Source organism: Aplysia californica, unplaced genomic scaffold, assembly GCF_000002075.1.
Source record: "Aplysia californica isolate F4 #8 unplaced genomic scaffold, AplCal3.0 scaffold00039, whole genome shotgun sequence".
Lineage (NCBI taxonomy): Eukaryota > Metazoa > Mollusca > Gastropoda > Aplysiida > Aplysiidae > Aplysia > Aplysia californica.
The window spans coordinates 1,928,087-1,941,676 of record NW_004797309.1 but is presented as its reverse complement, the minus strand read 5'-3'; the positions used below and the strand labels follow the sequence as shown (position 1 = coordinate 1,941,676).

At 40.2% G+C, this 13,590-nt stretch overlaps 1 protein-coding gene across 1 annotated transcript in view; it reads right to left on the bottom strand.

Moving 5' to 3' along the window:
* Nucleotides 1-8,042: 8,042 nt before the first annotated feature.
* The window catches only part of LOC101849276 (C-C chemokine receptor type 5), a gene marked incomplete in the record, with an annotated part of 171,886 nt that continues 166,338 nt past the window's right edge, over nucleotides 8,043-13,590 (bottom strand). The window contains 1 exon segment of the mRNA XM_035973977.1: nucleotides 8,043-10,210. Within this exon segment, the coding sequence (XP_035829870.1) occupies nucleotides 9,059-10,201 (1,143 nt within the window).

Here is a 13,590-nt window from a genome sequence, read left to right as displayed (position 1 = left end):
ACACACACACACACACACACACAAGAACAGTCTCGATCATACATAGGTGTAGGCAGGACCTGATTTTTTTTTTTTACGGTAAACTTCCCCAGTTGTAAAACTACGTCTCCCCCTGACAGGTAAGGTCCCTATGATATTCTCTCTGTTATCAAACATCGACAGTTTACCCCGGGCGATGCCCCTGTAATGGCAAACTGTGCTGAGAAGGAGAATGGACCAGAAATTCCTTGTTCATATTTCAGGCCGAGGTTTATTTCTCTCTTGTCTTTAAAAAATGCCTTAGTTCGCCACCAGATGTAGATTTCTATTTTGTAAGCACACATTTCTAAAGAATTACAAGTATTACAAAAACCTCCTCCACGGATATCACCTCCTTTCGTTAAAGCTCCACTTGAAGTAAAAGTCTTGACCCATTATGACAGGGGTGGAATTTCAACGACCAACGTTCTTGTTACACTTATTCTGTGTAAGCAGACTTCCTCATTAGACAGGCGTGCTAGTGTGATATTTTATCAAGCTCAATCAATACAGGGTCTTTGTCCGCAGTGCTTCCGATGATGTCAAGGAGGCCTTCAGCACCTTGTCAATTATCCAGCACCTCGGCTCTTTCACCTAGTTGCCTTTCATAAATACTGTAAGTGCGAAGAGCGCCAACAAAGAAACGATTATTTGCCCTCGATTCAGAAGGAACAGCTCACTTGATTTTCCCCCAATATTTTGCAGTCCCAGTTGGTTATTTGTTGCTAAGGATCCGCATGTCTACTTAATATTTATAGCTGAGATAGATCTTATCGTTCTGGGCGACAATTTGTCCACATTGGGCTGAAACGATTTTGATAAAAGCCTAACTACATAAAAACCAAGGCAAAATAACAGTGGATTCTTTAAGTTCTTATTTACACATGTAGTCCCTTTTTCAGTGTTATTGTCAATATTGTAATTAATTGGCATAGCAGTAGAATAGGCCAATTATCACCTCCTTTCAGATGCTAGAAGAGTTTGTCTCATTCTCGAGGATAACAGTAAAAAAAGGATGGAAAATGAGAGAGAGAAAGAGAGACAGAGAGAGAGACAGAGAGAGAGACAGAGAGAGAGAAAGGGAGAGGGAGAGAGAGAGAGAGAGAGAGAGAGAGAGAGAGAGAGAGAGAGAGAGAGAGGGGAATTTATATTTAAATTGACAAAAACGACGTGTTTTCGGACGCAAATTCTCTCCGAAATTACAGAAGGGGAGCGAAAAAGAAAATAAAAAAGAATGGAAATTAAGTTTTGTTTTCTGCCTTTCAGCTTTCACTGTTTCCTCTAGTGACAGATGGGTGAAGCTAGTAAAGACATAGAGTTTGAAAGACAGGCAAGGAGTACTTTAATGAAAAACATAGTAGAATCAAAGCTGTTAATGTCCACAAAATACGAAATTCTATGAAGCTAAAGTCCCGGAAGACTTCCCTTGAATGCATTACAGTCTTTGTGCAGACATTTCCATTTTGAAAATGACATTTAAATTTGTTCTGCATTCAACACAAAACACCCCCCCCCCTAACAAAATACAAACAAACAAACAAAAAAACACACAAAAACTAAAAAAACAAAACAAAACAAAAAAACTCGAAATGGTAAATGCTAATAACACTCACCCCAATATGCTACGGCTTTTACTTCGTCCATTCGGAAGCAAAGCTTTACGTTTGTGGCAGTGCTTGAAATCAAAAGCGTCTTTGGAGATTACTCCGTTTGATTTTTGGGCAATGGACGACGTTTAAATGTATTTCCTCTTTTTTTCTCTTATCTGCCAGAGATTGTATTTCAGAACAGTTGTCTTTCCATCTTCCCTGCACTTTTGTGTTTCTCAACACTAAAGTGTCAGCCTCTCAGTCTGTCCATGTTCAAGTCTCTCTCTACTGAATAAATGTGCCAATCTTTTAGTCCCTCTATATTCTGCTTCTCTTCCCCCCCTCCACTCTCTTACACAACCACTCCTCTCTTTCTAGTCTCCCCACCCCACCCCACTCCACCCCTACAACCATCCATCTCTCTTTGCTCCTCCCCACCCCCTAATAAAGCAAATATGAAATTACGAATTATAAATTCTCAACACACATGTGCACAATAAAAGGAAGCAATACCAATAAGGATAGCCTGACAACACTTGAAGCTTTATTTGTACAGTAAACGCAGGAAGTTTTCATTTTCATTCAGGCAAATCACAAGACAGTCATTAATTAACGCAATAAAGGCGACATCGAAGTCAGCAAAAGAAGAAAAGATGACAATACTTATTCTCTACTCGAATAACAACAATATAATCAATATAACAACAAGGTTAAGGTTGGTTGAAACTGGGCTATAGTTGTACATCATGAGTGGCACAGCGTAGACCACAAGTCCATCCCCCTCCCTCCTCGATGCTTTGAATGGACCATTACTATTAGGTTGTTGTTTTTTCATAGCCCAAAATTAAATTCTTAAACAAGTATGCTCTTTGAGGTATCTTCGAAGAGTGATGTTTATAATTCAATCAACGTCATCTTGTTTTGTAGTCACTTCGTATTCAGAATCAGATACGCTGTGTGAGGCCGCTAGAACACGTTTTTTAAAGAGTGAACGATACGTAGGCCTTCTCACCTCTTTACTTTTTTTCCCTTTTCATTTATTGCACACGCTTAACCCCAACACTCGGTGGTTTCAACTTGTCATTTCGTCACCCTATCGACAGCAGATGAATAAGCAGATACTCAACAGAAAAAGAACAAACGAACAACGAATTATATGATGTGACGGCGTCCATGTTTCAAGGTCCGCTTGTGGTGGACTAAGACAGTAGTACGGGATAGCGGTCAAAAACCCCTGGGGGGTTTTACAACGACCAGAACATGGACTGTGACGGATTTGTTCCAGGGAGGTCTGATGTAATTTCCAGAAACAGTTCAGATTAGGCTACCGCTTCAGTAGGAATGGGATAATCTTTTCTTTGACTTAACATTCGGATCACAGTGAATTAATCATTTTGTAATTTAGCTTCTCTTTCATCAAAGATTTAAAGTTCTATCTTATGTCTTTTCTTCGATCTATGACGCAATATTTGTCGTGAAATGCTTGTAAAGGCATGGCGAAACAAAAGAAAAGCGCGTTACGAGCATCCAGATTTGAATGTTCTATACGTGTACTCCCACGATGCCAAACATGTCGCTGATTTATTCCAGTTCAGGGGCCAAAGAAAAGTTGGCTTGAAAGGGCTTCTTAGGATATTTGTCATGCCGAAAAATAAAGTTAAGACAAAATTGAATTAATTAATATTTTTCTGACACGCTTAGATTGACATATATGCTTATTTTCAAACCACTTCCTTAACGTTCATGTCTGTTTCCTCAAGCAGAGATTTATTTTAAAAAAAAAACAACAACAACAAAAAACAAACATCATTGTTCGCCGTTTACAGAAAAGTTGTTCAAATTATCTGTGGAGGCTTTTCACCTCGTCTTCCGTCATGTTGAAGCGAAGAAAGAGAAATAACCCGATTTTGAACTACCGTGTTAGACGTTTTGACCCATCCCACCAGGTCACATTGTTGGATAATGTTTTGTGGATGGTCATAGTTGGTTACGCAACTTGAAATTTTGTTTATAAAAGGCAATTGTTTGGGTTGTCTCTTGTCAACAAAGCCCACACACAAACATATATTTGATTTTATTCTAGCGCAAATTTGTCCTCTGACATTGATATAGCTTTTTTATCGATAGAAACTAACGTGGACAGCAATGACCGATGATGAAATCGCTCTCATTTGGAGCAAAGAAGATAGCATTTTTGTTCCACATGACATTTTTCTGCCCAGTGGGGAAAAATGAGGCGTGTGCTTTAGGCAATGGTGTTAAAAGGTAAAACGTTGTATAAACATCAAGTTGTATAAAACCTTGAACAAAGCAGAGTTTAATCTTTTGTACCAGCCGTGACATTTACCTGACGGAGGCAGAGAGTGTCGGCGCCATTCTGTAAGTGCTCGTGAGTGTTGAGCATGTTTTGTATCTTTTCCCTGCAGCTGTTTGTTCAAGGTGGTGGGTAGCCACCTTATTCAAAATTCAACAAAACGTCTCATTTGATAAAAGCCCTTTCATTACCCACTGCGCAGTTTGAAAGGTTCAGTGACTCATGTTGTCCCCATACTTTGTTCTAAATTCACGATTTATTTCGAAAGTATTAAACACATTGCTTTACTTACATTTAGCGTTTGGTATGTGACGTAACATAAAACCGTTTTCTATGTAATCGTATCTACACAATTGTGTTTTTTTCCTCCACAACTGAACATCGCATTCTTTTTCCCAAAGCTGCAGCAAGCCTTCCTGGTGTTTTGTTCATTTGTTCACAGATGGCGTTTGCTTCATTTTACAGCTTTTTATTACTTATTTCTTTATCCTGCGTCTTTATTTCTATTCTTCTGGCGTCTCTTGGTTGTTGAAGACCACGTATATTTTGTACTTAATGTCGCATTCCTTTTCAATATTTAGCCTACCAACTGAAGATCGATTAGCGTAGACACGATTTTGAATAGAGCATAATTTCCTTTTTTTCTGTTCAACTGTGCCGTGGTCTACTTGTCTGATATCTCACCAACCTCCCCCCACCCCCTTTTTTCCTTTGCACACGATATACATAGGAACAATAAATAGAAGGATAAAAAAAGAAAGTCCAATAGAGCTTTTCAGTAAGGAAATGAGAATTGCGTTTGTTTTCAGTTTTCAACATAAGTAATATGAAGCTAGATCTAAAAATTGCCTCATCGTTACACCAATAACAAAAACTTGTATCGAGTATGCAGTGTAAAACAATCAGGAAAAATAAAGAAAACAAATAGATAAACCTTGCTTAAGTTCGTTAAACAATAAACAAAAGAGAAAGACGTATGATGAATGTTTTAACAAAGAAACGGAGGCTTCTTTGGCTTGACGACAATTAGTAATATTCAAACGAGACTGAACTTGTGTCACCTCATAACTTAAGCATAGTATCAGCAGAGCATGTTAACTTCAAAGAGTTGTACATTGTCCAACAAACACTTTCATAAAAGAAACACAATAATGGAACTTGTGGCGTGGTGCAATGAGCACGTATTTTTACTTCCGATTTTGATCCCTTTTTAAAGGATGACACGAGGCCTGCAAACGATAAAACAAAAGGAAGTAAAAGTTTTGGGTTTTTGTTGTTGTTGCATTCACTATGTGTGGTAGTGTGGTAAAAGAGAAGGCCTATCTTTAATTTTACTTTGCTGAAACATCGAGCTTACATTCGTCCATCAGAAAAAAATTAGCGATTAGCTATAACAAAACGTAGACTCACATAATATGACCATATTTAGCGTACACGCACACTTATAACAACGTTATTTAAATAAGTATCGGACTCACAGACAAACAGAATGAAGTTAATAGTTCAAAACAAAATGTTCACATCGCTCTTAATTAAAATCATACTTCGTTCTCTTCCTAATGAGCTATTATTTCAAAGACCATCTGAAGACGCTGACGTGACGTTCGTTTGTGTTTTTAGTTTGAGTTAATCATTGGTAAACTTCTTCAATGTGATATTATTTCTAGGTTTGTCTCAAACAACAAACTTGCTTAGTAGAGTGCTCACAAAGGCTGAAGAGACTATTGAACATTTAAAATTACCATCAGAACAAAACAACTGTCAATTATATGGTTAGACTATTGCACGTTTAAACGTCAGGCAGTGATGCTTTATCCGACCATTATTCAAGGAGAAAAAAGGGGGAGGGGTGGTCTGGTAAGAATGGCTGAAAATTGGGTCAACATATCGTTTATGAGTTGTTTGCACTAATGATTACCTGAATGCATCCGAATCTAAATATATGGAAATCGAATCACATATTTTCGACTTTAGGGTCCATTTTCTCCGAATTGAGTTTTACATGGGCAGCACGCCATTTTCCGGACAGCATGTAACGAAAATCCTAAAATCTCAACTAAAATACCCGGGAGATTTGGATTTTGGCACAGTGATAGCTGATTCATATCATTTGTGGGCAACAGGCTAGTCACCTTTGTCTTTTCACTAACAGGGTGACTGGGTATTGATATCAGGTTGGGGGCCGGTGCGAAGGGTGTATTTTAAACACTTTTTTATACACTGAAACCCAAAATCATGTTATATCCATGAAAACACCCAAAATCAAAACAATAATGATCCCATTACTCCAACATATGTCCTGCCATTCCATTCCTTTTTTAACTAAGTAAAACGTCTTTGTTAGTGTTTGAGATTTTAGGAATTTAAAGACGAGTGTCAATTTACAAGATAGCCCTCAACCATGGCAGCAAGAGATACATGAAGTGAATGACACCAAAAATAATTTGGCACCTTAGCATTGAGTCTACTGTACAAAATTAAAATATTATTGGTTTGTAATTAAAATTAGAGAAAATCTCACCCCACCCGAGACACATGAGAGATAATCTGCGATACAAACATTTTACAAATACATGCACTCACATAAATACCCCCCCCACCCCCACCCCCCAACCACGCCCTTCCTTAATCACAATTTTATCATTATTATCAGCAAGGTTTTCTTTACATAGCTGTTTCATATACAATGACAGATAAACAAGACCCAGAAAGGCTAGGCGATTCTTAAAAAAAAAATTAATAGTGAAACACGCTGCGCTTGGACTGTCACGGAGAAGCCTCGTGAGTCGCAATTATTGGCCGGGACCGGGGTGCGTTGTGCAGTGGTTTGCATCTCCATTTCGCATACGTGATGCAGAGGGGAAAATATAATCAGAAATAAATCCTGATGGCACGCACCACACACAACCTGGGTAGGTTGTAGTACACAGGATCCAGTCCTCCATTATATCATCAAATCTGTGTCTGTGCAGGTGTAAATAAAACATAAAAAATAACCACAGAAGCAAGACCAATAATGTTATGCACCGGGAAGAGACGAAATAAATTTATAGACAAATCCAGAAGTAGCATACAGACAGAACGTAAGGAATCGTTTTCAAGTTATAAAAAAAACAACAACCGCCAAACAAAGATGTCATGGAAATTGAAGCTGATGAGGTAATACTTTAGAATATACGAATTGACGGCTGGTTTTCCAATTTTACTCTAGCTTTGAGACAGGAATGGAGCCTTGGATTTGCAAAAACAAGTTTTAACAGATTAAGAAAGCACCGCACAAAAACAAAATCAGTAGGCTGATGCCAAAATTGAGTTATTGCAAAATGTAGAGAACACTGTTAAAACAAATAACATTGTTAGGAATGCGAAAAAAAGTAAAAAAACACACATTGTATACATTTTATTACCTTTTCTAATAGTCTTACCAACTCTACCAAAAACTATGCCCCCCCCCCCCCCACGAAAAAGAATATAGAGATGAATAATTAATAAAACTGAAGTCTAATTTCTGAAGCTCTCTTTGTTGATTTATATTGCTTCGCAACATTACTTTCTTGTTAGGTCAAATTGAAGTAGATCTAGTTCGCTTTTTTTCTAGTTTTCAGTCATGAATTGTGAAGGTGTTTGGGGAAACTCCTAGTATCTCAATAGCAATCTTATCCTCCTTACCTGTAGACCAACATAATGCCGTGTTGTTTCCTTCTGTCCACTCAGTATACATTTTGGTGAATATATTATTCTTTTTGTACATTATTGTCAGAAATAAAATTCACAAAATGTACAGCTGATATCATTTTTGTCCTTGTTTGAGACAGACCAAGATATGAAACAACATCTTTACAATACATATATATTTACATTACTCATCAGCTGGTACAACTTAGCCAATGGCAAATAGATTATAAGCAATGATTCAGGTTTTTTTATTATATAAATGTGAATCTGATTTCATCATAAATTACAGTTTCAAGTTAACCTAGTTAAAAACAACACGCGTCCAACAAAACCCGTGAAACTAAATTATATATTATTATTATGTGTGCGTGCGTGAGCGTGTGCGCGCGCGTATATGTGTCTGTATGTGTGTGTATGTATGTGTGCGTGTGAGTGTGTGTGTGTGCGTGTGAGTGCGTGTGTGTGTGTGTATGTGTGTGTGTGTGTGTGTGTGTGTGTGTGTGTGTTTGTGTGAGGGCCGTAGGGTACAAACTCTCACAATATTACTTAAACTGAAGGTTGAAGGACGAAGGGTTGGGGCTAGACAAGTCCAGCTTTCAGTTTATGTTGTCAGTAACAGGGACCAGTTTGCTGAGATATCAAACGTATGTTGGCCAGCAGCATAACGCCGATGTCAGAGGTCTGCCAGTAAGAGCAGCAGACATTTACACCTTTTCCTTGATTTTGTTAACCGAACTGTTAGGCATGTACACTAAAAACAAGTGTACTTCATATCACATTCTTCAAATCCATAGAGTGTATCCAACATATTCCATGAAGAATTCCAGGCCTACTGTGAATAACTGCAAAGGATTTTGCAATTAATTTATGAACAAGTGCTAAGCAGCAATACTGGTCGTCTTATCATTCCAACATTGAGAAAGTTATCTTTACTTAAGAACGTCTTGAAGAAGCACATTTTAGCTAGTAGCTAGATTATGCTTGGTGTTACGATCAATATGATCAGAAAACTTACGATAATAACCAATCCAGGTTTTGTTTCAACGAATTGTAGAAAAAAATACACAGCTGTCATCCTTGTTACAGTCTTTTTGTACTATGAATAATGCAGTCAAGCTTGAGAAGTAGAGCTGACGTTTTGGACAGCGATTTATTCAAGCTCGACAGGACTCACATTCACTGCATATCGATTCCTTTAAGAGGGCAATGTATTTAAACAGTTGTGACGTACATGCTCTCAACATGCCACACCTTGGGGTCTTCTGTGTCTTCCACGACTTGCTCTGTCTCGTTGACCAGCGTCGATTGCCTTTTATTCCATAGCATAGACGTATCCGCAGACGATCCAAAAGTAAATCGGGGTGCAGTGGCAACGTCAGGACTAGTGATCTCAGGCCAGTCTCGGTTCTCGTGTTCCTCTCCCGGCGAGATGGCCGGAGAGTTGTCGTGACGATTGTGTTCTTCATATTGCCGTAGACGCGTTCGTCGTATAGGTCTCTGACATAAGCCCCCCATTTGTGGACACCATTGAATACCGCTCCTTGCCTCGCCTTTTCGAGACCAGCGCTGTAAGAAAGGGCAGCCGACCATGAAATGTCAACAAGAACATTACTTCTTTCCGGAAATGTTTACCAGTCAAGCAGTAGATGAAAAAGTAACACGCGTAATGCGAAAGACAAATCACTTCTATGACTTTTCGCACTTCAAGGTATGTGAACAAGTTCGACCAAGTGGAATCGTTGCGAATTTCTTCATCTGTCATTAAGGGATTCCCGTTGGGGAACGCCTGTTGCAGGCAACCGACAAGTGTTGCGCTCACCTGTGTGACGATGAGATAGAAAGAAACAGCGAGGAGCGTGAAAGTGGAGGCCGTGCTGTTCCCGCTCCGACTCTGTTGTCGCTTGACGAGGTCGTTTCGGGAGATCTTGAAGATTTCTCGCAACACGAGAATGTTGAAGACAAGCACGACCAGTGGAACGAGACCAAACGCAAAGACGTCCGTAGCCCAGCTCCAAATGTTCCAGAAACTCCATGCATTTCCTTCTGCAGCCTCGGGGCGAATGTTACAGGTTCCCTCGTGCTCGCTGTATGTCCAGATATACGCCTGGGCAGACGCAAGCGCCATGGAAAACACGATGAGAATAAAAACGATGACGATAGCTCGTCGTACTGTGCACCACTTCTCTTTCATGAACGGGTGGCACACAGCCACGTAGCGCTCTGCCGTGAAGCCAAGAACGAGAAAAGTGGACAAGTATTGAGGAACATAGAAGAGAAAGTGATATATTTCACAGCTAGTCGGGGCGTTGTACAAGTCGTGTCCCCAAGCTACATGCAGAATATGGAGAAGGTGAAGGAACAGGAACAGCATATCGGAGATGGACAATGCACCTAAGTAAATGGCGGATGAGTTGTTCCTGCGCATACGCTGGCCTAACCAGATGGTTGCCGAGATTGGATTTCCGATGAAGCCGATGAAGTACCAGAACGGAGGAACGATACGCTCTGCCATAGGACCAACGGGAGAAAACTCTTCCAAGATGGCGGTTCTGGAGGGGTAGCGCATCATGAGGTGAGACAGCGGCTCTGACGTGTTGTTCGCCATGATGGTTTCCTGTGGATGGACAGACAGACTTTTATAAGTTTGCATCATTGTGTATAAAGACAATGTACTTTCATAATAATTTCAGTTCCTTTGTCTTAGTACTTAGAAGTCTTAGCAACGCATTGTGTACTGTGTGACTACTTACACTTTGAAATCACAAGTCTCCTTGCGATCGAGACTCATGAAAACTTAGTTTAGTATAGACTAGATCTATGTTTCCGACAGATGCAAAGTTTGGAAACCTTCTGACGAACAACCGGTGAGTGAGTTAAAACGCTAATGTCCTACGTCATATGTTCATACTAGCGACTTTACCAACAACCGATATGAAAGAGCAATGGGTACAGGCATATAATAAATGTAGATCTTACAATATTATAAACAATTGTATTGGGTCCACAAACTGCTTCACTTGTCGGGGAGAGCCGAGTAAAAATGCTCCTCTGAGATATTTTCAATAATATTATTGTAAAAGTAAGGTGTTCCCCAAGTCCGTGCAAATTCTCAGGTGCGCTCTCGGCGATTTTAAGTACACTTTTTTTAGTTGCTCATAGAGAGGAGTGAACTATCGTGTAGTAAAGGACCACTGCTCAAACACTCAAAATGCTGAGCAAACAAACAGGCAAATACAGGTTCGTGACTATGATACGAATGACTAATGGGCAGATACCCTTGCATCTTTACGAGGGAACATGATAAGAACGCCTCATGCCACACAAGATCTCCCCCACGACAGCACCCACGACTTCCTCTACGTAACGAGCAAGTCTGAGATTAACGAGCTTGTCCATGCTATTTCGGGCACAGACACAAAGTACAGCACGGAACTTTCAGCTTTCTCTGTCTTGAGAGGTGTCAACCCTTTGTTGTCAGAGACGTCGTCTGGTCTGCTGTTTTCTACCGACCCCAAGGAGAAAAAGACTCACGATTGTAAAGTATAAAACATATTGAAAAGCGACTTAATGAGGCACAACCGTGAAGCAGACAACAATAAGCCATTAAATAACCTGTCCTGCTCTCAACACTTTAAAGTGTTTCAAATATTCTTGAAACAATCCGCGTCCGTTACTCTCTCTTGATGAGCACCTGCTTCTTTTACTCCTCTTTTTATCTCCTCTTCCTCCCTCCAAACCCCCTTTTTCTCTCTCCCTCTCTCTCTCTTTCTCTCTCTCTCTCTCTCTCTCTCTCTCTCTCTCTCTCTCTCTCTCTCTCTATCTCAACCATTACCTCTCTAATTATCTTCAACAAAAATAGTATGTTCTCAGCAGTGTGTCAGTGAGCTGGTTTGTCACGTGGTGGCTTTTAGCTACCAAACGCAACTTTCTGGAAGCTAACTTGAGTCTCGCTTTTTCTGCTCAAAATTTTTGATGCAAGATGCAAGCCGGGAACGAGAAGAGCCTTCCAGACTGGCAACCGGGGTTACGTTCAGAACGGATGAAGCCGTCACCCGCTCCCCATTTCGGATTCCCCAACTCACTCTCATCCACCACCCCCTAACCTCACACAAACACAATGTGCTACAGACAAATAAATAAACAAATGAACAAACATAGATCATTTTGATTACTCTGAAAATACGTAAAGTGTAGAAACTGAGTCTTCAAAGAAACGGCGTACATATCTTTGCAACATAACAGGGAGCGAAAAAGATGAAAAATCTCCATGACTCCTCCCAGGGAAGCACCGTGACATACGAGTACTTTCCCCCTAGGCTGTAAAATAGCAGATAAAGAAGCCAGACTGAAAGGAATTACAAGGTTTCCGATGCCGTACAATGACGTCAGAACTGAGGGTGAGTTGTTCCTCAGACTAACAGTGGCCTAAGCGGAGACAAACGCGACCCTCACACTCTACCGCTTCGGTCTGGTGGCTTTCGGGACTTCTAAGATGCTATCCTAATGAGGTTTCGGACAGTAAATCCCCGCAAATGGACCAAGTTGAAAAGAAAATAATTTTTATGGAGATGGGAGCAATGGAGAGACATTCTCTGGTTGGTCACGATAGAAGTAGAATAAAGGTGGTGGTAGAGTGAGGGGAAGACAAGTTATTTAGAGTACCCCAAAAAATGCCCGATTTCATTCAGGACGAAAATGACTTGGTGTGTGTGTATGTGTGTGTATGTGTGTGTGTGTGTGTGTGTGTGTGTGTGTTTGTATACGTTTGTGTGTGCATGGTCTTGGGTGTTAATGATTTTTTATGTGAATAACTGATCACAATTTTTTTCTTCTCTCTCCCCGGTTCAATAAATTATGAGTGTTGGAAAAAGCACCCCCCCCCTCCAAAAAAAAACAACACAAAAAAAAGAATGTTTACTGACGATGCATAACAATTCAATATTAATTAATACACCATGTCAACAACCCTTTGAAGTACTCTTACTTATTCAAAATACCAGACGGCAATGCTTCAAATGCGAGCAACAGGTCATATACGCTAATGGTCTTGTTTTATTAGAAAATTAATACACCAAACAAGGAAATAATTGTTATCTTCGGGAGTAATTTCTCGACGACACATACTTTTAGCGGGAAGGAACAAACATTTCTATACGTCCTGTTTTGGTAAAGCAAGGGAATCTGTGTCAAGGTTACAGTCTGTCCATGAACCATCGTGTTTTGACTGCCCAGCTCCAGATGTAATTGAGCGGAATTGATGGATTCTCCTCTTTTCTCCCTACCTTTCCATTCTCGTAAACATTGTTAACATGCTCAAGGCCAGGAGAGAAGTAAAAAACCACGTATTTTCACAAGCACCTAGTTGTAGATCTCCCACATTCCACTTTCACACCTCTGTGCTTCGAACGGAGACATAATCGCTTTGTTAAAGTCGTTGATGTCCCGTGTTTGGGGTCCTCGAAGTTCGCCTACGTTGACTTGATGAGTGAAGACGTCTTGAGGCCAGTAGTGAGTTCCCAGCCCTGAGAGTGAAGCCACGCAGTGACTTGTAATGTGATTAGGCTGGAGGGTTGCGAAACACGAAACTTGTCTCTCCTATCACCCTGGTCTGTACTTTCCTTATCTTGACCCTCCCATCTCGCCTTTGCTCTCAAATCAAATACAGCAGCGACGTCTGTTTAGACTGTAACGTCCCGAATCCATTCCCCTTTTATTCATGAATATTGGAATGTACCATAAAGGGGAGGGCGGTACTTCAAGGGGATTTTCCCTTCCCTGGATTGGTTTATTTCAAGGTAGGGAACGGCACGAGATGTGTTCATTGTCAAAGTTTCAAGATGATCGATCTCCTGATCGGTATGAAAAAGCTACCATCTTAAATTTTAGGTTAAATGTTCAAAAAGGCTAGCAAACACTAAACAGAATGATACTGAGATATAATGTACACACACACACAAACACGCACACACACACACACACACACACACACACACA